The following is a 27,500-nucleotide window of genomic DNA, read 5'->3' as shown; positions in this document are numbered from 1 at the left end:
AGCAGCTCTTCGTTTAGGGTCAAGCATTGCGCTGTTTATAACTTCAAGCCTATCAACTCCCAAGATGAGGCTGGTGTAACCGAAGTGAAATGGCTAGCTAGTTAACGCGCGCTAATAGGCACTCGCTCTGAGCCTTCAAGTAGTTGTTCCCCTTACTCTGCATGGGTAACGCTGCTTCGATGGTGGCTGTTGTTGTGCTGCTGGTTCGAGCCCTGGTAGGAGCGAGGAGAGGGACGGAAGCTATACTGTTACACTGGCAATACTAAAGTGCCTATAAGAACATCCAATAGTCCAAGGTTAATGAAATACAAATGGTATAGAGGGAAATAGTCCTATAATAACTACAACCTAAAACTTCTTAACTGGGAATATTGAAGACTCATGTTAAAAGGAACCACCAGCTTTCATATATTCTCATGTTCTGAGCAAGGAACTGAAACGTTAGCTTTCTTACATGGCACATATTGCACTTTTACTTTCTTCAACACTTTGTTTTTGCATTATTTAAACCAAATTGAACATGTTTCATTATTTACTTGAGGCTAAATTGATTTTATTGCTGTATTATATTAAGTTAAGTGTTCATTCAGTATTGTTGTCATTGTCATTATTACAAATAAATAAAAATCGGCCGATTTAAATCGGTATCGACTTTTTTGGTCCTCCAATAATCGGTATCAGCGTTGAAAAATCATAATCGGTCGACCTCTATTTCCTATACAAAGCCCTAGCTGACGTTAAGGTATACCAAACAATAAATCACAGCTGTCTTTTTTTGTCTGGCAACTTACCTTACCGGTCTCACCAAAATAATATTTGGGTCAATACTATATTACACTTCTGCCAAGTAGTTGACAAAGTAGAAAGTTGTAGGGGTGTGGTTAGCTCTAATTAGTCTCCCTGAAGACCCATGGTCCAGGACAGAGAGGCTTTATCAGGATGGTCTTTAGGCTGTGCCCACCCGGCAGGAAGTAGGGGACTTCCTTTGGGAGATTCCAACCACCACAACACCTCCCTCCCTGCCTCTCTCTGGGAGATACAGCAGATCCAGCTCCTCCCCTATCCCCAGATCATGATGTCTGTTTAAAAATGTAAAAATTAAACATCCAACACAGTCCAAAATGGGTGTCAAACAGCCTCTATCCTGTAGTGAAGATATGTTGTCAACAACATGCTCACAAACCAAGAAAGAGGAGTCCTGTTCAAACACGTTGGGAGACTTGTCTGGTTACTCCTTGTTCCGGCCAAACGCTCGGCCACGCCCACAGACATTAGCTTCTTCTCTACAATGAGTCTGGATCGGAGAACCTCCCCGGGGGATTCTAGAATGGAAATCCATTCTAGACCTTCTGATTGGTCGCAGAAACCGATTTGAGTTGTGCCAGAGCCAGGTGTGTAAAGCTGCGTTTTGAAAATGTGTAATTGGCTTTGATACTCTAATTGGTTAGGAGATGATCCAATCGCTGATGACTTTGTTTTGTACAAAACCCTCATTTTGGATGTCACCACAAACGACTTCCAAGTATGCTAAGGAAGAACTCACTTTGAGTCGTCGGGCGAAGTCGGGGCACGTTTGGAGAGAAATTATTATACATAGCAATGTCTGTTGTCGGTTGAGATTCTGTTAAGGTCATATGAAAAGACAACATTATGTTTGTTTAACTTTGTTTTTTTAATGTTTTTAACTTTATGTTTTTTTTTTTGTCCATCGGTCTGGTTTGTCTGGTTCCCGAGAATCACTCTCACTGTGGGATCATCTACGCTGGTGTGTGTGTGTGTGTGTGTGTGTGTGTGTGTGTGTGTGTGTGTGTGTGTGTGTGTGTAAAACGATGGCTCCAGCTCAAATGTGTCCCTGTGTGATAGCAGAGGCGGGCTGGTCGGCCAACCTATCAGGTCCAGCTCAGAAAGACAAAAGACAGACATGTCACTCACAGACTCCTTTAACAAAGACCGACAGCACAATGACTGTGGACTTGAGGCCTAAATGGCACCCTATCCTCTTTTAGTGCACTACCTTTGGCCAGGGCCTATAGGGAATAGGGCCCATGGGGAATAGGGTGCGATTTGGGATGTATGGCCTTGGTAGCCGAGCCTGCCAGGCTCAGGGATGAGAGCAGACAGAATGGGATGTGAACATGCACTTGAGGTTTACGGAGCCATGGTCATTTTCTTCTCTCCCTCACCGTAGAGAAATACACCTTTTGCACTAATGTCTGTCTGTGAGCCAAGGCCTTCATTCTATTCAAAGAGGATGGTAATTTAACCACGTAAACAAAGTCCAACTATCTCAAAGAGAATCAAGAAGGATTTTCTATGATCCAAAAACGTGTACAGTTGTCACACTTTTCAATTGTCTTCAATGACCATGTAAATATAGCCCCACTTATTAATGTGATTCAATGACCAGGTAAATATAGCTCCATTTATTAATGTGATTCAATGACCAGGTAAATATAGCCCCACTTATTAATGTGATTCAATGACCAGGTAAATATAGCTCCATTTATTAATGTGATTCAATGACCAGGTAAATATAGCTCCATTTATTAATGTGATTCAATAACCAGGTAAATATAGCTCCATTTATTAATGTGATTCAATAACCAGGTAAATATAGCCCCACTTATTAATGTGATTCAATGACCAGGTAAATATAGCTCCACTTATTAATGTGATTCAATAACCAGGTAAATATAGCTCCATTTATTAATGTGATTCAATAACCAGGTAAATATAGCTCCACTTATTAATGTGATTCAATGACCAGGTAAATATAGCCCCACTTATTAATGTGATTCAATAACCAGGTAAATATAGCTCCATTTATTAATGTGATTCAATGACCATGTAAACCCTGATGCCCATACAGCCCAATCTATTAAAATAATACGTTATTTTATTTATTTTGATGTAATTATTATTCCCTAAACTGAACAGGGACAATAGTCTCACCAAATTGCCCCAGAAACTACAGTTAAATGGAATACCTGTCAAATCATGTGAGGTCTCATGTAGCCTAGGATAAATAAGGCTTGGTTCTGACTCACTTCCACCAGGTACTGCTTATCCTCAGTCTGGCGAACGTCAAACTCAGCCTCTTTGTGCGTAGGTAAGCTGCACGGTCAGGGCGCACCTTGCGCAAAAACTTTGCCCCGTTTTGGCATTCAGAAAACCTCGTTTTAAAAAAAATCTGTCTAGAACTACAAAAGTTGTTAAGAAAAACATACCTCTGGTGGACTTAAATTGAACGTATCAGCTATTTTCCCGTAGAGTTCTTTGACGTTAGTAAATCCCTCGATCCTTCCCGTGGGGCTGCCGTGGGCGAGCTGAGTATGGAACACTAGTTTGGGCCGCAGGTTGGCAGGTGGCGGTGGGAGCCCCGCTCCGTTTACCGTCGACTTCACGGAGCTCCCAGTTGCGTGTCCACCGACCTCCTCATTCTCCACCAGGTTCGAGCTCTCTCTCGACTTGTTCTTCTTTCTCCTCAGTCCTAAAGGCATTGTGTTTTTTTTGGCGTCAATAAATCGGTTTGATCGGTTGATAAATCCTTTGGTCTGTCGGTCCGGTTAGAACATTGGAGTGGCTACCAGTTGCACAAATCCTCTTTCCTTCCGCATTTACCTCGACAAAACCTCGGCTGACTCTCCTTTTTCCAGGTTCGACTTTGTTCTTCGACAGTGAGTGACTCGCCAACCCAACCCCAAACTTGCAAATTAAACTGCGGTGATATTCAACAGGTAGGTGGCGAACGTGCGACGCGATATTTTCCTCGTTGTATCTATCTTACTGTATCTCTCAACTCTGTCAGACAACTGCGCCTCTGTTTCAATATGCTGGGAACGCAGGCGCAGTGGGGGCATGGAGATATGCGCCGTACAGGCAGGCCTGTTATACCTGTCGTCCTGCTGACTCAGGTGACCAATTTGAGTCTTCAATCAAAACAACATATGTTTCAAGAACATACATGTACACATTTTATTATAAAGTAGAGTACCCCCCCCTATAGGCCCACCATTTACTAGCCAGATAATAACTATTTAGCATAATAGTTTTTTATTTGTTTATTTTCTGCTGCAGCCATTCCTCCCAGCCATCTATAATGTACAGCTCCCCTCCCCCACAAAGTCTCCTATTGTTTTCCCTCCACTGACTTTATTTGAAAATCCTTGAAATTACACTATATGAATAAGACTGTACCTGCCTATGTAAGTACCACGTAAAAACAGAGGAATTTACAAAAACCTATGAGCCAAGTCGGCAAATGGTCTAATTCAAATGTAGGCCTTAATTTAGGCCTTTATCCCCACCTGCATCAGTTTGGCATTTATGATATTATTCAGATCCCCATTAGTTGTTGGGGTCCACACAAAACACATGACTGAAGAACACAAAACACATGACTAAAGAACACACAACACATGACTAAAGAACACAAAACACATGACTAAAGAACACACAACACATGACTAAAGAACACTACGAATAAAGAACACAAAACACATAACTAAAGAACACAAAACACATGACTAAAGAACACAAAACACATGACTAAAGAACACAAAACACATGACTAAAGAACACAAAACACATGACTAAAGAACACAAAACACATGACTAAAGAACACTACGACTAAAGAACACTAAACACATGACTAAAGAACACTACGAATAAAGAACCCAAAACACATGACTAAAGAACACAAAACACATGACTAAAGAAAACAAAACACATGACTAAAGAACACAAAACACATGACTAAAGAACACAAAACACATGACTAAAGAACACTAAACACATGACTAAAGAACACTAAACACATGACTAAAGAACACTAAACACATGACTAAAGAACACAAAACACATGACTAAAGAACACTAAACACATGACTAAAGAACACTACGAATAAAGAACACAAAACACGACTAAAGAACACTAAACACATGACTAAAGAACACTACGAATAAAGAACACAAAACACATGACTAAAGAACACAAAACACATGACTAAAGAACACAAAACACATGACTAAAGTTTGATTTGTTTGATCGTAGCTAGCCAGCTACATAGCCGTCTTTGTATCTAAGACAATTGTGTAGTCTAGAGCGATTTTCTAGGTTAGCTGGCCAGCTATTGTCGTTCTTCTAACGTAGCTAGCCAGCTAGCCCCCGAATAGCTAGCCCCCGAATAGCAGCACTGTAGTAACTATTACAGTACAACGGTTTGTTTTGTTTGATCGTAGCTAGCTAGCTACATAGCCGTCTTTGTATCTAAGACAATTGTGTAGCCCAGAGCGATTTTCTAGGTTAGCTGGCCAGCTATTGTCGTTCTTTTAACGTAGCTAGCCAGCTAGCCCCCGAATAGCAGCACTGTAGTAACTATTACAGTACAACGGTTTGTTTTGTTTGATCGTAGCTAGCTAGCTACATAGCCGTCTTTGTATCTAAGATAATTGTGTAGCCTAGAGCGTTTTTCTAGGTTAGCTAGCCAGCTATTGTCGTTCTTTTAAAGTAACGTAACGCAATCAACCTGCTAGCTAGCCAGCTAGCCCCCGAATAGCAGCACTGTAGAAACTATTACACTCGACGGAACGACTTGATTAGTGTAGTGTCAACATCGCAGCCACTACCAGCTAGCCTACTCCAGCAGTACTGTATCATTTCAATCATTTTAGTCAATAAGATTCTTGCTACGTAAGCTTAACTTTCTGAACATTCGAGACGTGTAGTCCACTTGTCATTCCAATCTCCTTTGCATTAGCGTAGCCTCTTCTGTACCCTGTTAACTATGTGTCTATCTATCCCTGTTCTCTCCTCTCTGCACAGACCATACAAACGCTCCACACCGCGTGGCCGCGGCCACCCTAATCTGGTGGTCCCAGCGCGCACGACCCACGTGGAGTTCCTGGTCTCCGGTAGCCTCTGGAACTGCCGATCTGCGGCCAACAAGGCAGAGTTCATCTCAGCCTATGCCTCCCTCCAGTCCTCGACTTCCTGGCACTGACGGAAACATGGATCACCACAGATAACACTGCTACTCCTACTGCTCTCTCTTCGTCCGCCCACGTGTTCTCGCACACCCCGAGAGCTTCTGGTCAGCGGGGTGGTGGCACCGGGATCCTCATCTCTCCCAAGTGGTCATTCTCTCTCTCTCCCCTTACCCATCTATCTATCTCCTCCTTTGAATTCCATGCTGTCACAGTTACCAGCCCTTTCAAGCTTAACATCCTTATCATTTATCGCCCTCCAGGTTCCCTCGGAGAGTTCATCAATGAGCTTGATGCCTTGATAAGCTCCTTTCCTGAGGACGGCTCACCTCTCACAGTCCTGGGCGACTTTAACCTCCCCACGTCTACCTTTGACTCATTCCTCTCTGCCTCCTTCTTTCCACTCCTCTCCTCTTTTGACCTCACCCTCTCACCTTCCCCCTACTCACAAGGCAGGCAATACGCTCGACCTCATCTTTACTAGATGCTGTTCTTCCACTAACCTCACTGCAACTCCCCTCCAAGTCTCCGACCACTACCTTGTATCCTTTTCCCTCTCGCTCTCATCCAACACTTCCCACACTGCCCCTACTCGGATGGTATCGCGCCGTCCCAACCTTCGCTCTCTCTCCCCCGCTACTCTTTCCTCTTCCATCCTATCATCTCTTCCCTCTGCTCATACCTTCTCCAACCTTTCTCCTGATTCTGCCTCCTCAACCCTCCTCTCTTCCCTTTCTGCATCCTTTGACTCTCTATGTCCCCTATCCTCCAGGCCGGCTCGGTCCTCCCCTCCCGCTCCGTGGCTCGATGACTCATTGCGAGCTCACAGAACAGAGCTCCGGGCAGCCGAGCGGAAATGGAGGAAAACTTCGCCTCCCTGCGGACCTGGCATCCTTTCACTCCCTCCTCTCTACATTTTCCTCCTCTGTCTCTGCTGCTAAAGCCACTTTCTACCACTCTAAATTCCAAGCATCTGCCTCTAACCCTAGGAAGCTCTTTGCCACCTTCTCCTCCCTCCTGAATCCTCCTCCCCCTCCCCCCCTCCTCCCTCTCTGCAGATGACTTCGTCAACCATTTTGAAAAGAAGGTCGACGACATCCGATCCTCGTTTGCTAAGTCAAACGACACCGCTGGTTCTGCTCACACTGCCCTACCCTGTGCTCTGACCTCTTTCTCCCCTCTCTCTCCAGATGAAATCTCGCTTCTTGTGACGGCCGGCCGCCCAACAACCTGCCCGCTCGACCCTATCCCCTCCTCTCTTCTCCAGACCATTTCCGGGGACCTTCTCCCTTACCTCACCTCGCTCATCAACTCATCCCTGACCGCTGGCTACGTCCCTTCCGTCTTCAAGAGAGCGAGAGTTGCACCCCTTCTGAAAAAACCTACACTCGATCCCTCCGATGTCAACAACTACAGACCAGTATCCCTTCTTTCTTTTCTCTCCAAAACTCTTGAACGTGCCGTCCTTGGCCAGCTCTCCCGCTATCTCTCTCAGAATGACCTTCTTGATCCAAATCAGTCAGGTTTCAAGACTAGTCATTCAACTGAGACTGCTCTTCTCTGCATCACGGAGGCGCTCCGCACTGCTAAAGCTAACTCTCTCTCCTCTGCTCTCATCCTTCTAGACCTATCGGCTGCCTTCGATACTGTGAACCATCAGATCCTCCTCTCCACCCTCTCCGAGTTGGGCATCTCCGGCGCGGCCCACGCTTGGATTGCGTCCTACCTGACAGGTCGCTCCTACCAGGTGGCGTGGCGAGAATCTGTCTCCTCGCCACGCGCTCTCACCACTGGTGTCCCCCAGGGCTCTGTTTTAGGCCCTCTCCTATTCTCGCTATACACCAAGTCACTTGGCTCTGTCATAACCTCACATGGTCTCTCCTATCATTGCTATGCAGACGACACACAATTAATCTTCTCCTTTCCCCCTTCTGATGACCAGGTGGCGAATCGCATCTCTGCATGTCTGGCAGACATATCAGTGTGGATGACGGATCACCACCTCAAGCTGAACCTCGGCAAGACGGAGCTGCTCTTCCTCCCGGGGAAGGACTGCCCGTTCCATGATCTCGCCATCACGGTTGACAACTCCATTGTGTCCTCCTCCCAGAGCGCTAAGAACCTTGGCGTGATCCTGGACAACACCCTGTCGTTCTCAACCAACATCATGGCGGTGGCCCGTTCCTGTAGGTTCATGCTCTACAACATCCGCAGAGTACGACCCTGCCTCACACAGGAAGCGGCGCAGGTCCTAATCCAGGCACTTGTCATCTCCCGTCTGGATTACTGCAACTCGCTGTTGGCTGGGCTCCCTGCCTGTGCCATTAAACCCCTACAACTCATCCAGAACGCCGCAGCCCGTCTGGTGTTCAACCTTCCCAAGTTCTCTCACGTCACCCCGCTCCTCCGCTCTCTCCACTGGCTTCCAGTTGAAGCTCGCATCCGCTACAAGACCATGGTGCTTGCCTACGGAGCTGTGAGGGGAACGGCACCGCAGTACCTCCAGGCTCTGATCAGGCCCTACACCCAAGCAAGGGCACTGCGTTCATCCACCTCTGGCCTGCTCGCCTCCCTACCATTGAGGAAGTACAGTTCCCGCTCAGCCCAGTCAAAACTGTTCGCTGCTCTGGCCCCCCAATGGTGGAACAAACTCCCTCACGACGCCAGGACAGCGGAGTCAATCACCACCTTCCGGAGACACCTGAAACCCCACCTCTTCAAGGAATACCTAGGATAGGATAAGTAATCCTTCTCACCACCCCCCCTTAATGATTTAGATGCACTATTGTAAAGTGGCTGTTCCACTGGATGTCAGAAGGTGAATTCACCAATTTGTAAGTCGCTCTGGATAAGAGCGTCTGCTAAATGACTTAAATGTAATGTAAATGTACTAAAGAACACTAAACACATGACTAAAGAACACTACGAATAAAGAACACAAAACGCATGACTAAAGAACACTAAACACATGACTAAAGAACACTACGAATAAAGAACACAAAACACATGACTAAAGAACACAAAACACATGACTAAAGAACACTAAACACATGACTAAAGAACACAAAACACATGACTAAAGAACACAAAACACATGACTAAAGAACACTACGAATAAAGAACACAAAACATAGAACATCACAAAATACAGAACACTAATAGACAAGAGCAGCCACACTAATTTAAACTACAGTGTCAAGAAAAAGTATGTGAACCTTTTGGAATTACCTGGATTTCTACATAAATGAGTCATAAAAATTGATCTGATCTTCATCTTCGTCACAGCAACAGACAAACACAGTCAAAGCCATTTGGAGTGGTCCAGTCAGAGCCATGACCTCAACCTGATTTAAAATGCTGTGGCATGACCTCGAGAGCTGTTCACATCAGACATCCTAATAATATTGTGGAACTGAAACAGTTTTGTAAAGAGGAATGGTCCAAAATTCCCCCTGACCGTTGTGCAGGTCTGATCCACAACTACAGTAAACGTTTGGTTGAGGTTCTTGCTGCCCAAGGAGGGTCAACCAGTTATTAAATCCAAAAGTTCACATTCTTTTCCCACCCTGCACTGTGAATGTTTACGCGCTGTGTTCAATAAAGACATGAAAACATATCATTGTTTGTGTGTTATTAGTTTAAGCAGATTGTGTTTGTCCCTTGTTAAATCCACTTGAATCAGTGTAGACGAGGGTGAGTAGACAGGTTAAAGAACGATGTTTAAGCTTTGAAATAATTGAGAGATGGATTGTGTACAGTTGAAGTCTGAAGTTTACATGCACCTTAGCCAACTACATTTCAACTCCGTTTTCCACAATTCCTGACATTTAATCCTTGTAAAAATTTCCTGTTTTAGGTCAGTTAGGATCACCACTTTATTTTAAGAACGTGAAATGTCAGAATAATAGTAGAGAGAATGATTTATTTCAGCTTTTATTTCTTTCATCACAAACCCAGAGGATCAGAAGTTTACATACACTCAATTTATATTTTGTAGCATTGCCTTTAAATTGTTTAACTTGGGTCAAACACTTCGGGTAACCTTCCACAAGCTTCTCACAATAAGTTGGGTGAATTTTGGCCCGTTCCTCCTGACAGAGCTGGTGTAACTGAGTCAGGTTTGTAGGCCTCCTTGCTCACACATGCTTTTTCAGATCTGCCCACACATTTTCTATGGGATTGAGGTCAGAGCTATGTGATGGCCACTCCAATACCTTGACTTTGTTGTCCTTAAGCCATTTTGCCACAACTTCGGAAGTATGCTTGGGGTCATTGTCCATTTGGAAGACCCATTTGCGACCAAGTTTTAACTTCCTGACTGATATCTTGAGATGTTGCGTCAATATATCCACATAAGTTTCCTCCCTCATGAAGCCATCTATTTTGTGAAGTGCACCAGTCCGTCCTGCAGCAAAGCACCCCCACAACATGATGCTGCAAACCCCGTGTTTCACAGTTGGGATGGCGTTCTTCGGCTTGCAAGCATCCCCCTTTTTCCTCCAAACATAACGATGGTCATTATGGCCAAACACTTTTTTTTTGTTTCATCAGACCAGAGGAAATTCGTCCAAAAAGTACAATCTTTGTCCCCATATGCAGTTGCAAACCATAGTTTGTCTTTTTTATGGTGGTTTTGTAGCAGTGGCTTCTTCCTTGCTGAGCGGCCTTTCAGGTTATGTCGATATAGGACTCATTTTACTGTGGATATAGATACTTTTGTACCTGTTTCCTCCAGCATCTTCACAAGGTCCTTTGCTGTTGTTCTGGGATTGATTTTCACTTTTCACACCAAAGTACGTTCATCTCTAGGAGACAGAACGAGTCTCCTTCCTGAGCAGTGTGATGGCTGCGCGGTCCCATGGAGTTTATACTTGCATATTATTGTTTGTACAGATGAACGTGGTACCTTCAGGTGTGAAGCATTGGAGCCAAGATGGGCCAGCATGCCTGGAACACTTTCGACACCTTGTAGAGTCCATGCACAGACAAATTGAGGCTGTTCTGAGGGCAAAAGGGGGTGCAACTCATTATTATGCAGGTGTTCTTAATGTTTTGTACACTCACTGTTTGTCACAAAATTGTTCAAGTTCAGTAAATTTAGTTGGGAACCATTATTAATTAACAGCAATTGTCAAACCTTGTCTCTGATTTTCAAGCAAATTTAAGTCAGGACTGAGACTAGACCACTCAGGAAAACCTTTTGGAAAGCGACTCTGGTGTGTCTTTGGCACAAACATTTGTAATTGTCCCGCTGAAAAATTTAACTATCCCAGGGTTAGGTTTGAGGAAGACTGAGGCTGGTTTTCCTCTAACTTTTTACCTGGGCTTTGCTCCTTTTCATATTTATTTTCATCCTGACAAACTCCCCAGTCCCTGCCGATGACAAGCATACCCATAACATGATGCTGCCACCAGAATACTAAAAAATACTGAGGGTTTCACTCACTGTGCTGTGTTGTGTTGGGTTTTACAAAACCTTTAGTATTTAAATCAGGACATAAAAGTGCATATCTTTGCCATGTTGTCTTGCAGTATTACTTAATGGCCTTTTTGCAAAGGGAATGGATGATTTGGAGATTTTATTTTTAAATAGGCTTCCTTTTCACTTTGTCCTACATGCCAGTAATGTGGAGTGAATGCAATGTTGTTGATCCCTTTGTGTTTTTCAAGTATTATGGTGGCAGCATCATGTTATGGGTATGGTTGTCACACCCATTCACACCCTTGATTTATACAAGTGTTTTAGGTTATTGTCCTGCTGAAAGGTCCATTTGTCTCCAGTGTCTGGTGGAAAGCAGACTGAACTAGGTTTTCCTCGAGGATTCTGCCTGTGCTTAGCTCTATTCTGTATTCTGCATTGCAGTGCGAGAGGAGTCACTCCAGACCCGAGTTCAATCCCGGGCTGTCTCGCAGCCGGCTGCAACTGGGAGACCTATGAGGCGGCGCACAATTGGCCCAGCGTCGTCCGAGTTAGGGGAGGGTTTGGCCGGGTGGGCTGTTCTTGTCTCATCTAGTGACTCCTTGTGGCGGGCCGGGCGCATAAACACAGACTTCGGTCGCCAGCTGTACGGTGTTTCCTCTGACACATTGTTGCGGCTGGCTTCCGGGTTAAGCGAGCAGTGTTGCTTGGCAGGGTCATGTTTCGGAAAATGCATGGCTCTCGACCTTCACCTTTCCCGAGTCCGTACGGGAGTTGCAGTGATGGGACAACACTGTAACTACCAATTGGATATCACAAAATATATATACAGTACCAGTCTGGACACACCTACTGGGTCCTGTGTGGCTCAGTCGGTAGAGCATGGCGCTTGCAACGCCAAGCGTTGTGGGTTCGATTCCCGCTGGGGCCACCCATATGTAAAAGTAGTGGCCCCAGCCGACTTGTAAGTCGCTTTGGACAAAAGCGTCTGCTAAATGGGATATATATTATATATTATTATTATTACTCATTCAAGGGACTTTTTCTTTATTTGTACTGTTTTCTACATTGTAGAATACTAGTGAAGACATCAACACTATGAAATAACAAATATGGAATCATGTAGGAACCAAAAAAGTGTTATACAAATCAAAATATATTTTATATTTGAGATTCTTCAAAGTAGCCACCCTTTGCCTTGATGACAGCTTCGCATACTCTTGGCATTCTCTCAACCAGCTTCATGAGATAGTCACCTGTAATACATTTCAATTAATAGGTGTGCCTTGTTAAATGTGAATTTATGGAATTTATTTCATTTTTAATGCGTTTGAGCCAATCAGTTGTGTTGTGACAAGGTAGGGGTGATATACAGAATATAGCCCTATTTGGTAAAAGAACAAGTCCATATTATGGCAAGAACAGCTCAAATAAACAAAGAGAAACGACAGTCCATCATTACTTTAAGACATGAAGGTCAGTCAATCCGGAAGTCGCAGTCGCAAAAACCATCAAGTGCTAGGATGAAACTGGAAAGGAAGCCCCAGAGTTACCTCTGCTGCAGAGGATAAGTTCATTAGAGTTACCTCTGCTGCAGAGGATAAGTTCTTTAGAGTTACCTCTGCTGCAGAGGATAAGTTCATTAGAGTTACCTCTGCTGCAGAGGATAAGTTCTTTAGAGTTACCTCTGCTGCAGAGGATAAGTTCATTAGAGTTACCTCTGCTGCAGAGGATAAGTTCATTAGAGTTACCTCTGCTGCAGAGGATAAGTTCTTTAGAGTTACCTCTGCTGCAGAGGATAAGTTCATTAGAGTTACCTCTGCTGCAGAGGATAAGTTCATTAGAGTTACCTCTGCTGCAGAGGATAAGTTCTTTAGAGTTACCTCTGCTGCAGAGGATAAGTTCTTTAGAGTTACCTCTGCTGCAGAGGATAAGTTCTTTAGAGTTACCTCTGCTGCAGAGGATAAGTTCTTTAGAGTTACCTCTGCTGCAGAGGATAAGTTCATTAGAGTTACCTCTGCTGCAGAGGATAAGTTCATTAGAGTTACCTCTGCTGCAGAGGATAAGTTCATTAGAGTTACCTCTGCTGCAGAGGATAAGTTCTTTAGAGTTACCTCTGCTGCAGAGGATAAGTTCATTACAGTTACCTCTGCTGCAGAGGATAAGTTCTTTAGAGTTACCTCTGCTGCTGAGGATAAGTTCATTAGAGTTACCTCTGCTGCAGAGGATAAGTTCTTTAGAGTTACCTCTGCTGCAGAGGATAAGTTCATTAGAGTTACCTCTGCTGCAGAGGATAAGTTCATTAGAGTTACCTCTGCTGCAGAGGATAAGTTCATTAGAGTTACCTCTGCTGCAGAGGATAAGTTCATTAGAGTTACCTCTGCTGCAGAGGATAAGTTCATTAGAGTTACCTCTGCTGCAGAGGATAAGTTCTTTAGAGTTACCTCTGCTGCAGAGGATAAGTTCATTAGAGTTACCTCTGCTGCAGAGGATAAGTTCATTAGAGTTACCTCTGCTGCAGAGGATAAGTTCATTAGAGTTACCTCTGCTGCAGAGGATAAGTTCATTAGAGTTACCTCTGCTGCAGAGGATAAGTTCATTAGAGTTACCTCTGCTGCAGAGGATAAGTTCATTAGAGTTACCTCTGCTGCAGAGGATAAGTTCATTAGAGTTACCTCTGCTGCAGAGGATAAGTTCTTTAGAGTTACCTCTGCTGCAGAGGATAAGTTCATTAGAGTTACCTCTGCTGCAGAGGATAAGTTCATTAGAGTTACCTCTGCTGCAGAGGATAAGTTCATTAGAGTTACCTCTGCTGCAGAGGATAAGTTCATTAGAGTTACCTCTGCTGCAGAGGATAAGTTCATTAGAGTTACCTCTGCTGCAGAGGATAAGTTCTTTAGAGTTACCTCTGCTGCAGAGGATAAGTTCATTAGAGTTACCTCTGCTGCAGAGGATAAGTTCATTAGAGTTACCTCTGCTGCAGAGGATAAGTTCATTAGAGTTACCTCTGCTGCAGAGGATAAGTTCATTAGAGTTACCTCTGCTGCAGAGGATAAGTTCATTAGAGTTACCTCTGCTGCAGAGGATAAGTTCTTTAGAGTTACCTCTGCTGCAGAGGATAAGTTCTTTAGAGTTACCTCTGCTGCAGAGGATAAGTTCATTAGAGTTACCTCTGCTGCAGAGGATAAGTTCATTAGAGTTACCTCTGCTGCAGAGGATAAGTTCTTTAGAGTTACCTCTGCTGCAGAGGATAAGTTCTTTAGAGTTACCTCTGCTGCAGAGGATAAGTTCTTTAGAGTTACCTCTGCTGCAGAGGATAAGTTCTTTAGAGTTACCTCTGCTGCAGAGGATAAGTTCATTAGAGTTACCTCTGCTGCAGAGGATAAGTTCATTAGAGTTACCTCTGCTGCAGAGGATAAGTTCATTAGAGTTACCTCTGCTGCAGAGGATAAGTTCTTTAGAGTTACCTCTGCTGCAGAGGATAAGTTCATTACAGTTACCTCTGCTGCAGAGGATAAGTTCTTTAGAGTTACCTCTGCTGCTGAGGATAAGTTCATTAGAGTTACCTCTGCTGCAGAGGATAAGTTCTTTAGAGTTACCTCTGCTGCAGAGGATAAGTTCATTAGAGTTACCTCTGTTGCAGAGGATAAGTTCATTAGAGTTACCTCTGCTGCAGAGGATAAGTTCATTAGAGTTACCTCTGCTGCAGAGGATAAGTTCATTAGAGTTACCTCTGCTGCAGAGGATAAGTTCATTAGAGTTACCTCTGCTGCAGAGGATAAGTTCTTTAGAGTTACCTCTGCTGCAGAGGATAAGTTCATTAGAGTTACCTCTGCTGCAGAGGATAAGTTCATTAGAGTTACCTCTGCTGCAGAGGATAAGTTCATTAGAGTTACCTCTGCTGCAGAGGATAAGTTCATTAGAGTTACCTCTGCTGCAGAGGATAAGTTCATTAGAGTTACCTCTGCTGCAGAGGATAAGTTCATTAGAGTTACCTCTGCTGCAGAGGATAAGTTCATTAGAGTTACCTCTGCTGCAGAGGATAAGTTCATTAGAGTTACCTCTGCTGCAGAGGATAAGTTCTTTAGAGTTACCTCTGCTGCAGAGGATAAGTTCATTAGAGTTACCTCTGCTGCAGAGGATAAGTTCATTAGAGTTACCTCTGCTGCAGAGGATAAGTTCATTAGAGTTACCTCTGCTGCAGAGGATAAGTTCATTAGAGTTACCTCTGCTGCAGAGGATAAGTTCATTAGAGTTACCTCTGCTGCAGAGGATAAGTTCTTTAGAGTTACCTCTGCTGCAGAGGATAAGTTCATTAGAGTTACCTCTGCTGCAGAGGATAAGTTCATTAGAGTTACCTCTGCTGCAGAGGATAAGTTCATTAGAGTTACCTCTGCTGCAGAGGATAAGTTCATTAGAGTTACCTCTGCTGCAGAGGATAAGTTCATTAGAGTTACCTCTGCTGCAGAGGATAAGTTCTTTAGAGTTACCTCTGCTGCAGAGGATAAGTTCATTAGAGTTACCTCTGCTGCAGAGGATAAGTACATTAGAGTTACCTCTGCTGCAGAGGATAAGTTCTTTAGAGTTACCTCTGCTGCAGAGGATAAGTTCATTAGAGTTACCTCTGCTGCAGAGGATAAGTTCATTAGAGTTACCTCTGCTGCAGAGGATAAGTTCATTAGAGTTACCTCTGCTGCAGAGGATAAGTTCATTAGAGTTACCTCTGCTGCAGAGGATAAGTTCATTAGAGTTACCTCTGCTGCAGAGGATAAGTTCTTTAGAGTTACCTCTGCTGCTGAGGATAAGTTCATTAGAGTTACCTCTGCTGCAGAGGATAAGTTCATTAGAGTTACCTCTGCTGCAGAGGATAAGTTCATTAGAGTTACCTCTGCTGCAGAGGATAAGTTCATTAGAGTTACCTCTGCTGCAGAGGATCAGTTCTTTAGAGTTACCTCTGCTGCAGAGGATAAGTTCATTAGAGTTACCTCTGCTGCAGAGGATCAGTTCTTTAGAGTTACCTCTGCTGCAGAGGATAAGTTCATTAGAGTTACCTCTGCTGCAGAGGATAAGTTCATTAGAGTTACCTCTGCTGCAGAGGATCATTTCTTTAGAGTTACCTCTGCTGCAGAGGATAAGTTCATTAGAGTTACCTCTGCTGCAGAGGATCAGTTCTTTAGAGTTACCTCTGCTGCAGAGGATAAGTTCATTAGAGTTACCTCTGCTGCAGAGGATAAGTTCATTAGAGTTACCTCTGCTGCAGAGGATAAGTTCATTAGAGTTACCTCTGCTGCAGAGGATCAGTTCTTTAGAGTTACCTCTGCTGCAGAGGATAAGTTCATTAGAGTTACCTCTGCTGCAGAGGATAAGTTCATTAGAGTTACCTCTGCTGCAGAGGATCAGTTCTTTAGAGTTACCTCTGCTGCAGAGGATAAGTTCATTAGAGTTACCTCTGCTGCAGAGGATAAGTTCATTAGAGTTACCTCTGCTGCAGAGGATCAGTTCATTAGAGTTACCTCTGCTGCAGAGGATAAGTTCATTAGAGTTACCTCTGCTGCAGAGGATAAGTTCATTAGAGTTACCTCTGCTGCAGAGGATCAGTTCTTTAGAGTTACCTCTGCTGCAGAGGATAAGTTCATTAGAGTTACCTCTGCTGCAGAGGATAAGTTCATTAGAGTTACCTCTGCTGCAGAGGATCAGTTCTTTAGAGTTACCTCTGCTGCAGAGGATAAGTTCATTAGAGTTACCTCTGCTGCAGAGGATAAGTTCATTACAGTTACCTCTGCTGCAGAGGATAAGTTCATTAGAGTTACCTCTGCTGCAGAGGATAAGTTCATTAGAGTTACCTCTGCTGCAGAGGATCAGTTCTTTAGAGTTACCTCTGCTGCAGAGGATAAGTTCATTAGAGTTACCTCTGCTGCAGAGGATAAGTTCATTAGAGTTACCTCTGCTGCAGAGGATAAGTTCATTAGAGTTACCTCTGCTGCAGAGGATCAGTTCATTAGAGTTACCTCTGCTGCAGAGGATAAGTTCTTTAGAGTTACCTCTGCTGCAGAGGATAAGTTCATTAGAGTTACCTCTGCTGCAGAGGATAAGTTCAGTAGAGTTACCTCTGCTGCAGAGGATAAGTTCTTTAGAGTTACCTCTGCTGCAGAGGATAAGTTCATTAGAGTTACCTCTGCTGCAGAGGATAAGTTCATTAGAGTTACCTCTGCTGCAGAGGATAAGTTCATTAGAGTTACCTCTGCTGCAGAGGATAAGTTCATTAGAGTTACCTCTGCTGCAGAGGATAAGTTCATTAGAGTTACCTCTGCTGCAGAGGATCAGTTCATCAGAGTTACCTCTGCTGCAGAGGATAAGTTCATTAGAGTTACCAGCCTCAGAAATTGCAGCCCAGACACATCTCAACATCAACTGTTCAGAGGAGACTGTGTGATTCAGGCCTTCATAGTCAAATTAGGAGTCAATCACCACCTTCCGGAGACACCTGAAACCCCACCTCTTCAAGGAATACCTAGGATAGGATAAAGTAATCCTTCTCACCACCCCCCCCCCCTTAATGATTTAGATGCACTATTGTAAAGTGGCTGTTCCACTGGATGTCAGAAGGTGAATTCACCAATTTGTAAGTCGCTCTGGATAAGTGCGTCTGCTAAATGACTTAAATGTTAAATGTTAATGTTAAATGTTAAATTACTGCAAAGAAACCACTTCTAAAGGACACCAATAATAAGAAGAGACTTGCCTGGACCAAGAAACACGAGCATTGGACATTAGACCGATGGAAATCTGTCCTTTGGTCTGATGAGTCCAAATTTTACATTTTTGGTTCCAACAACCAATTTTCCTAAGAGATTTTTTGTGGCACCTGACCACACAACTGAACAGTAGTCCAGGTGCGACAAAACTAGGGCCTGTTGGACCTGCCTTGTTGATAGTGCTGTTAAGAAGGCAGAGCAGCGCTTTATTATGGACAGACTTCTCCCCATCTTAGCTACAGTTGTATCAATATGTTTGGACCATGACAGTTTACAATCCAGGGTTACTCCAAGCAGTTTAGTCACCTCAACTTGCTAAATTTTCACATTATTTATTACAAGATTTAGTTGAGGTTTAGGTTTTAGTGAATGCTTTGTCCGAAATACAATGTGTTTAGTTTTAGAAATATTTAGGATTAACTTATTCTATGCCACCCATTCTGAAACTAACTGCAGCATTTTGCAACACTTAACAGTCATTTCAGTCACTGTTGTAGCTGACATGTATAGTGTGGAGTCATCTGCATACATAGACACATTGGCTTTTCTCAAAGCCAGTGGCATGTCATTTGTAAAGATTGAAAAAGGTAAGGGGCCTGGACAGCTGCCCTGGGGAATTCCTGATTCTCCCTGGATTATGTTGGAGAGGCTTCCATTAAAGAACATCATTTGTGTTCTGTTAGACAGGTAACTCTTTATCCACAATATAGCAGGGGGTGTAAAGCCATAACATATAATGTTAATGTCAAAAGCTGCACTGAAGTCTAACAAGACAGCCCCCACACTCTTTTTATCATCAATTTCTCTCAGCCAATCATCAGTCATTTGTGTAAGTGCTGTGCTTGTTGAGTGTCCTTCCCTATAAGAATGCTGAAAGTCTGTTGTCAATTTGTTTACTATAAAATAGCATTGTATCTGGTCAAACACAATTTTTTTCCAAAACTTTACTAAGCGTTGGTGACAGGTTGATTGGTCGGCTATTTGTGCCAGTAAATGGGGCTTTACTATTCTTGGGCAGTGGAATGACTTTATCTCCCCTCCAGGCCTGAGGCTTAAACTAGTAGGCTTAACATTGAAGATATGGTAAATAGGAATGGCAATATTGTCCGCTATCATCCTCAATAATTTTCCATCCAAGTTGTGAGACCCCGGTGGCTCATCATTGTTGCTCCTCGTTACTCACCACAGACCAGCAGCGTCTGGTTGCTCCTCATTACACACCACAGACCAGCAGCGTCTGGTTGCTCCTCATTACCCACCACAGACCAGCAGCGTCTGGTTGCTCCTCATTACACACCACAGACCAGCAGCGTCTGGTTGCTCCTCATTACCCACCACAGACCAGCAGCGTCTGGTTGCTCCTCATTACACACCACAGACCAGCAGCGTCTGGTTGCTCCTCATTACACACCACAGACCAGCAGCGTCTGGTTGCTCCTCATTACACACCACAGACCAGTAGCGTCTGGTTGCTCCTCATTACCCACCACAGACCAGCAGCGTCTGGTTGCTCCTCATTACCCACCACAGACCAGCAGCGTTTGGTTGCTCCTCATTACCCACCACAGACCAGCAGTGTCTGGTTGCTCCTCATTACACACCACAGACCAGCAGCGTCTGGTTGCTCCTCATTACCCACCACAGACCAGCAGCGTCTGGTTGCTCCTCATTACCCACCACAGACCAGCAGCGTCTGGTTGCTCCTCATTACCCTCCACGGACCAACTGATATGATTTACATCAACAACATGGGAATCACTACACAACATATCGTATGACCTCTTATACACTATATTAGGCCCAGCCTGTCCTCTTATACACTATATTAGGCCCAGCCTGACCTCTTATACACTATATTAGGCCCAGCCTGACCTCTTATACACTATATTAGGCCCAGCCTGTCCTCTTATACACTATATTAGGCCCAGCCTGACCTCTTATACACTATATTAGGCCCAGCCTGACCTCTTATACACTATATTAGGCCCAGTCTGACCTCTTATACACTATATTAGGCCCAGCCTGACCTCTTATACACTATATTAGGCCCAGCCTGACCTCTTATACACTATATTAGGCCCAGTCTGACCTCTTATACACTATATCAGGCCCAGCCTGACCTCTTATACACTATATTAGGCCCAGCCTGACCTCTTATACACTATATTAGGCCCAGCCTGTCCTCTTATACACTATATTAGGCCCAGCCTGACCTCTTATACACTATATTAGGCCCAGCCTGACCTCTTATACACTATATTAGGCCCAGCCTGACCTCTTATACACTATATTAGGCCCAGCCTGTCCTCTTATACACTATATTAGGCCCAGCCTGACCTCTTATACACTATATTAGGCCCAGCCTGACCTCTTATACACTACATTAGGCCCAGCCTGTCCTCTTATACACTATATTAGGCCCAGCCTGACCTCTTATACACTATATCAGGCCCAGCCTTTGTAACTGTGGTTTTCCTAGATATGGCTACTATATTGTGATCACTACATCCAATGGATCTGGATACAGCTTTCAAGCTAATGTCTGCAGCATTTAGTAAAGATGTGATCAATACATGTTGATTTAATTACTGTGCTGTTTGTAAACACCCTGGTAGGTTGACCAATAACCTGAACCAGGTTGAAGGCACTGGTTACAGTTTGAAGCTTTTTCTTGAGTGGGCAGCTTGATGAAAGCCAGGCAATAGTTAAATCACCCAGAAAATATACCTCTCTGTTGATATCACATACAATATCAAGCATTTCACACGTTATCCAGATGCTGACTGTTAGCACGGTGGTCTATAGCAGCTTCCCACCAGAATGGGCTTTAGGTGAGGCAGATGAACCTGTAGCCATGTTACTACAACAGTATTTAACATTATCCACATAGTGACTGTCTATAGCAGCTTCCCACCAGAATGGGCTTTAGGTGAGGCAGATGAACCTGTAGCCATATTACTTCAACAGTATTTAACATTATCCACATAGTGACTGTCTATAGCAGCTTCCCACCAGAATGGGCTTTAGGTGAGGCAGATGAACCTGTAGCCATATTACTTCAACAGTATTTAACATGAGATCCTCTCTAATCTTTACAGGAATGTGGTTCTGAATATAAACGGCAACACTTCCACGTCCACCATTGGCATTTCTGTATTTTTTGTAGATGTTATAACCTTGTATTTCTACCGCTGTATCATCAAAGGTATAATCTGAGTGAGTTTCAGAGATAGTCATCTGTTACTAGTAAATTATTGGTTTCATGAACCTTGTTTCTTATATTAACGTGGACTATTTTGAGCACTTTTCTTCTGGGATGATTACTTGTTTTCATTGCTTTAATGGGAGGCTCAGCAGAAGTAGACATGCTCATGTTATTGATGTTATTACAGGGTGAGCTGCACACAGTGGACGTCCTCCTAGGGCACACCGCCTCAGTGCTAACAGTATTTATCTGGTTCAGAGGCACATGATTACTGTATACAATAGCTGTAGGATCAGCAGAGGCATTCAGGGATTTATTTAGAATTCAAGGCACACTTAACCAGCCTGCCTACCACAGCATTCTGCAGCGATATGCCATCCCATCTGCTTTGAGCTTAGTGGGATTATCTTCTTTTTTTCAACAGGACAATGATCCAACAGACCTCCAGGCTGTGTAAGGGCTATTTGACCAAGAAGGAGAGTGATGGAGTGCTGCATCAGATGACCTGGCCTCCACAATCACCTGACCTCAACCCAAATGAGATGGTTTGGGATGAGTTTGAGAGCAGAGTGAAGGAAAAGCAGCCAACAATTGCTTAGCATATGTGGGAACTCCTTCTAGACGGTTGTAAAAGCATTCCAGGTGAATCTGGTTGAGAGAATGCCAAGGGTGTGCAAAGTTGTGATCCAGGCAATGGGTTGCTAGTTTGAAGAATATAAAATATATTTTGATTTGTTTAACACTTTTTTTGCTTACTACATGATTCTATATGTGTATTTTATAGTTTTGATGTCTTCACTATTATTCTACAATGTAGAAAATAAAGAAAAACCCTGGAATGAGTAGTTGTGTCCAAACTTTTGACTGGTACTGTGTATAATTTAACAGACACTCTTATCTTCAGCGACTTCCAGTAAGTAGTGAGTGCTTACATTTTCCTACTTTTCCCTTGTGAGAATTGAACGCACAACTCCAGCGTTGCCAAGGCCATGCCCTTACCAAATGAACCGCATGGGAGTTCCCGTTTAACAGTCACACTCACACTGAGTATACAAATCATTAAGAACACCTAGACTTTCCATGACATCGACTGACCAGGTGAATCCATGTCAAAGCCGCGATCCCTTATTGATGTCACTTGTTAAATCCACTTCAATCAGTGGAGATCAAGCCTGGGCAACTCCAGTCCTCGGAGGCCTGATTGGTGTCACTGTTTTGACCCAGCCCCAGCAAACACACCTGACTCCAATAATCAACTAATCATGATCTTCAGTTAAAAATGCAATTAGTTTAAATCAGGTGTGTTTGCTAGGGATGGGGGTAAACGTGTGACACCAATCAGGCCCTAGGGATGGGGGGGGAAGTGTGACTCCAATCAGGCCCTATGGATGGGGGTAAACATGTGACACCAAATCAGGCCCTAGGGATGGGGGGTAAAGTGTGACTCCAATCAGGCCCTAGGTATGGGGGGGAAGTGTGACTCCAATCAGGCCCTATGGATGGGGGTAAAGTGTGACTCCAATCAGGCCCTATGGATGGGGGTAAAGTGTGACTCCAATCAGGCCCTAGGTATGGGGGGGAAAGTGTGACTCCAATCAGGCCCTGGGTATGGGGGGAAGTGTGACTCCAATCAGGCCCTATGGATGGGGGTAAAGTGTGACTCCAATCAGGCCCTATGGATGGGGGGAACGTGTGACTCCAATCAGGCCCTATGGATGGGGGGAAAGTGTGACTCCAATCAGGCCCTAGGTATGGGGGGGGAATGTGACTCCAATCAGGCCCTATGGATGGGGGAAACGTGTGACTCCAATCAGGCCCTATGGATGGGGGGAAAGTGTGACTCCAATCAGGCCCTATGGATGGGGGAAAGTGCGACTCCAATCAGGCCCTGGGTATGGGGGGAAAGTGTGACTCCAATCAGGCCCTGGGTATGGGGGGAAAGTGTGACTCCAATCAGGCCCTATGGATGGGGGTAAAGTGTGACTCCAATCAGGCCCTATGGATGGGGGGAAACGTGTGACTCCAATCAGGCCCTATGGATGGGGGGAAAGTGTGACTCCAATCAGGCCCTATGGATGGGGGTAAAGTGTGACTCCAATCAGGCCCTATGGATGGGGGAAACGTGTGACTCCAATCAGGCCCTATGGATGGGGGTAAAGTGTGACTCCAATCAGGCCCTATGGATGGGGGGGAAACGTGTGACTCCAATCAGGCCCTATGGATGGGGGAAAGTGTGACTCAATCAGGCCCTATGTATGGGGGGGGAGTGTGACTCCAATCAGGCCCTGGGTATGGGGGGAAAGTGTGACTCCAATCAGGCCCTGGGTATGGGGGGGGAAGTGTGACTCCAATCAGGCCCTATGGATGGGGGTAAAGTGTGACTCCAATCAGGCCCTATGGATGGGGGTAAAGTGTGACTCCAATCAGGCCCTATGGATGGGGGTAAAGTGTGACTCCAATCAGGCCCTAGGTATGGGGGGGGGAAATGTGACTCCAATCAGGCCCTGGGTATGGGGGAAGTGTGACTCCAATCAGGCCCTAGGTATGGGGGGAAATGTGACTCAATCAGGCCCTGGGTATGGGGGGAAGTGTGACTCAATCAGGCCCTATGGATGGGGGTACAGTGTGACTCCAATCAGGCCCTATGGCTGGGGGTAAAGTGTGACTCCAATCAGGCCCTATGGATGGGGGTAAAGTGTGACTCCAATCAGGCCCTATGGATGGGGGTAAAGTGTGACTCCAATCAGGCCCTGGGTATGGGGGGAAGTGTGACTCCAATCAGGCCCTATGGATGGGGGTAAAGTGTGACTCCAATCAGGCCCTATGGATGGGGGTAAAGTGTGACTCCAATCAGGCCCTATGGATGGGGGGAAATGTGACTCCAATCAGGCCCTATGGATGGGGGTAAAGTGTGACTCCAATCAGGCCCTATGGATGGGGTAAAGTGTGACTCCAATCAGGCCCTAGGTATGGGGGGGAAATGTGACTCCAATCAGGCCCTATGGATGGGGGAAACGTGTGACTCCAATCAGGCCCTATGGATGGGGGTAAAGTGTTACTCCAATCAGGCCCTAGGTATGGGGGGGGAAATGTGACTCCAATCAGGCCCTATGGATGGGGGAAACGTGTGACTCCAATCAGGCCCTATGGATGGGGGGAAAGTGTGACTCCAATCAGGCCCTATGTATGGGGGGAAGTGTGACTCCAATCAGGCCCTAGGTATGGGGGAAAGTGTGACTCCAATCAGGCCCTGGGTATGGGGGAAGTGTGACTCCAATCAGGCCCTATGGATGGGGGTAAAGTGTGACTCCAATCAGGCCCTAGGTATGGGGGGAAGTGTGACTCCAATCAGGCCCTATGGATGGGGGTAAAGTGTGACTCCAATCAGGCCCTGGGTATGGGGGGGAAGTGTGACTCCAATCAGGCCCTATGGATGGGGATAAAGTGACTCCAATCAGGCCCTAGGTATGGGGGGGAAAGTGTGACTCCAATCAGGCCCTATGGATGGGGGTAAAGTGTGACTCCAATCAGGCCCTATGGATGGGGGTAAAGTGTGACTCCAATCAGGCCCTATGGATGGGGGTAAAGTGTGACTCCAATCAGGCCCTAGGTATGGGGGGGGGGAAGTGTGACTCCAATCAGGCCCTATGGATGGGGGGGAAAGTGTGACTCCAATCAGGCCCTGGGTATGGGGGGGAAGTGTGACTCCAATCAGGCCCTATGGATGGGGGTAAAGTGACTCCAATCAGGCCCTAGGTATGGGGGGGAAAGTGTGACTCCAATCAGGCCCTATGGATGGGGGTAAAGTGTGACTCCAATCAGGCCCTATGGATGGGGGTAAAGTGTGACTCCAATCAGGCCCTAGGTATGGGGGTAAAGTGTGACTCCAATCAGGCCCTATGGATGGGGGTAAAGTGTGACTCCAATCAGGCCCTATGGATGGGGGTAAAGTGTGACTCCAATCAGGCCCTATGGATGGGGGGGGGAAGTGTGACTCCAATCAGGCCCTAGGTATGGGGGGGAAGTGTGACTCCAATCAGGCCCTAGGTATGGGGGGGGGGAGTGTGACTCCAATCACACCCTAGGTATGGGGGGGGGAGTGTGACTCCAATCAGGCCCCCAAGGACTGGATTAGCCCAGGCCTGTTGTAGATGAAGGGGAGGAGACAGGTAAAAATATATATTTTCAAGTGAATGGACAAGACAAAAGAGTGCCTTTGGGATATGGTAGTTGGTGACAGGTTCACCGGTTTAAGTGTGTCGAACTGCAATGCTTCTGGGTTTTTCACGCTCAACAGGGAATAGGGTGCGCTATTTAGGGAATAACGTGCACTATCTAGGGAATAGGGTGCACTATTTAGGGAATAGGGTGCACTATTTAGGGAATAGCGTGCACCATCTAGGGAATAGGGTGCACTATTTAAGGTATTGGGTGCACTATATACAGGGAATAGGGTGCCATTTGGGAAACTTCTCAGTCAAAAGCCCACATGGCACAGCTCCTATAGATACCGATGTTGTGGCGCCCCCTGGTGGAACAGTCGAAGGTCATCTGTGTTTTAGTTACACTGTTATGTGTTAGTAACAGACAGTAGTAGTTGGTTACAGCAGTTGTACACACACACACACACACACACACACACACACACACACACACACGCACGCACGCACGCACGCACGCACGCACGCACGCACGCACGCACACACACACAGTGGTGTAAAGTAACCAAGTACTTTAAGTATTTTTTGGGGTATCTGTACTTTACATTTCTATTTCTATTTACTCCGCTACATTCCTAAAGAAAATATGTATGTTTTCTTCCTTACATTTTCCCTGACACCCAAAAGTAGCTGTTACATTACGAAAGCTGAGCAGTACAGGAAAATTGTCTAATTCATGCACTTATCAAGAGAACACGTGGTCATACCTACTGCCTCTAATCTGGAGGAATCACTAAACACAAATGCTTCGTTTGTGAATGATGTCTGAGTGTCCCTAGCCAGGGCCGTAACCAGGGAGATTTAGGTCAGGGAGGACAGGTTGTGAATGATGTCTGAGTGTCCCTAGCCAGGGCCGTAACCAGGGAGATTTAGGTCAGGGAGGACATTTTTTGAAAATGGAACTCATTTACTGCATTTATATACAATTAAAAAATGCTAAAACGCTGTTTGGAGAACAGCAACAACAAGCGAAAATGCCCCCAGCCATTATCACCTCGGCTGCTGTAGATTCATTCACCTCAGGAGATCTACAAACACCGTTGTATTTCATTTTTAGAACTGTATTGTTTGCTTTCTGATTATATTTTATTAGGATCTGTGGAGATGTTCATATTGATACAGTGGTTGTATTTTAATGTAGACCTATAGGGAAGATAGGTCCTGTGGAGTTGTTCATATTGATACAGTGGTTGTATTTTAATGTACACCTATAGGGAAGATACAGTATATCACAAAAGTGAGTACACCCCTCACATTTTTGTAAATATTTGAGTATATCTTTTCATGTGACAACACTGAAGAAATTACACTTTGCTACAATGTAAAGTAGTGAGTGTACAGCTTGTATAACAGTGTAAATTTGCTGTCCCCTCAAAATAACTCAACACACAGCCATTAATGTCTAAACCGCTGCCAACAAAAGTGAGTACACCCCTAAGTGAAAGTGTCCAATTTGGGCCCAAAGTGTCAATATTTTGTGGCCACCATCATTTTCCAGCACTGCCTTAAACCTCTTGGGCACTGCCTTATGGAGTTCACCAGGTTGCCTTATGGAGTTCACCAGAGCTTCACAGGTTGCCTCTGGAGTCCTCTTCCACTCCTCCATGACAACATCACGGAGCTGGTGGATGTTAGAGACCTTGCACTCCTCCCACCTTCCGTTTGAGGATGCCCCACAGATTCTCAATAGGGTTTAGGTCTGGAGACATGCTTGGCCAGTCCATCACCTTTACCCTCAGCTTCTTTAGCAAGGCAGTGGTCGTCGTGGAGGTGCGTTTGGGGTCATATCATGTTGAAATACTGCCCTGCGGCCCAGTCTCCGAAGGGAGGGGATCCTGCTCTGCTTCAGTAAGTCATTTTCTATGAAGGTATCTTTACTTTTACTGAAGTATGACAATTGGGTTTTTCCACCACT

At 45.0% G+C, this 27,500-nt stretch overlaps 1 protein-coding gene across 1 annotated transcript in view; it reads right to left on the bottom strand.

Annotated features, from left to right (window-relative positions):
* Positions 1 to 3,808, bottom strand: part of LOC135558318 (PDZ domain-containing protein GIPC1-like) — a 56,589-nt gene extending 52,781 nt beyond the window's left edge. Inside the window, exon 1 of the mRNA XM_064992055.1 lies at positions 3,228 to 3,808. Within this exon, the coding sequence (XP_064848127.1) occupies positions 3,228 to 3,500 (273 nt within the window). The 5' untranslated portion in view covers positions 3,501 to 3,808. The remainder of the gene's footprint in view (positions 1 to 3,227) is intronic.
* Positions 3,809 to 27,500: the final 23,692 nt, after the last annotated feature.

Source organism: Oncorhynchus masou, chromosome 17 (genome assembly GCF_036934945.1).
Source record: "Oncorhynchus masou masou isolate Uvic2021 chromosome 17, UVic_Omas_1.1, whole genome shotgun sequence".
Classification (NCBI taxonomy): domain Eukaryota; kingdom Metazoa; phylum Chordata; class Actinopteri; order Salmoniformes; family Salmonidae; genus Oncorhynchus; species Oncorhynchus masou.
Note: the sequence above shows the minus strand (reverse complement) of the source record. Positions and strands in the feature narration are given on the sequence as shown.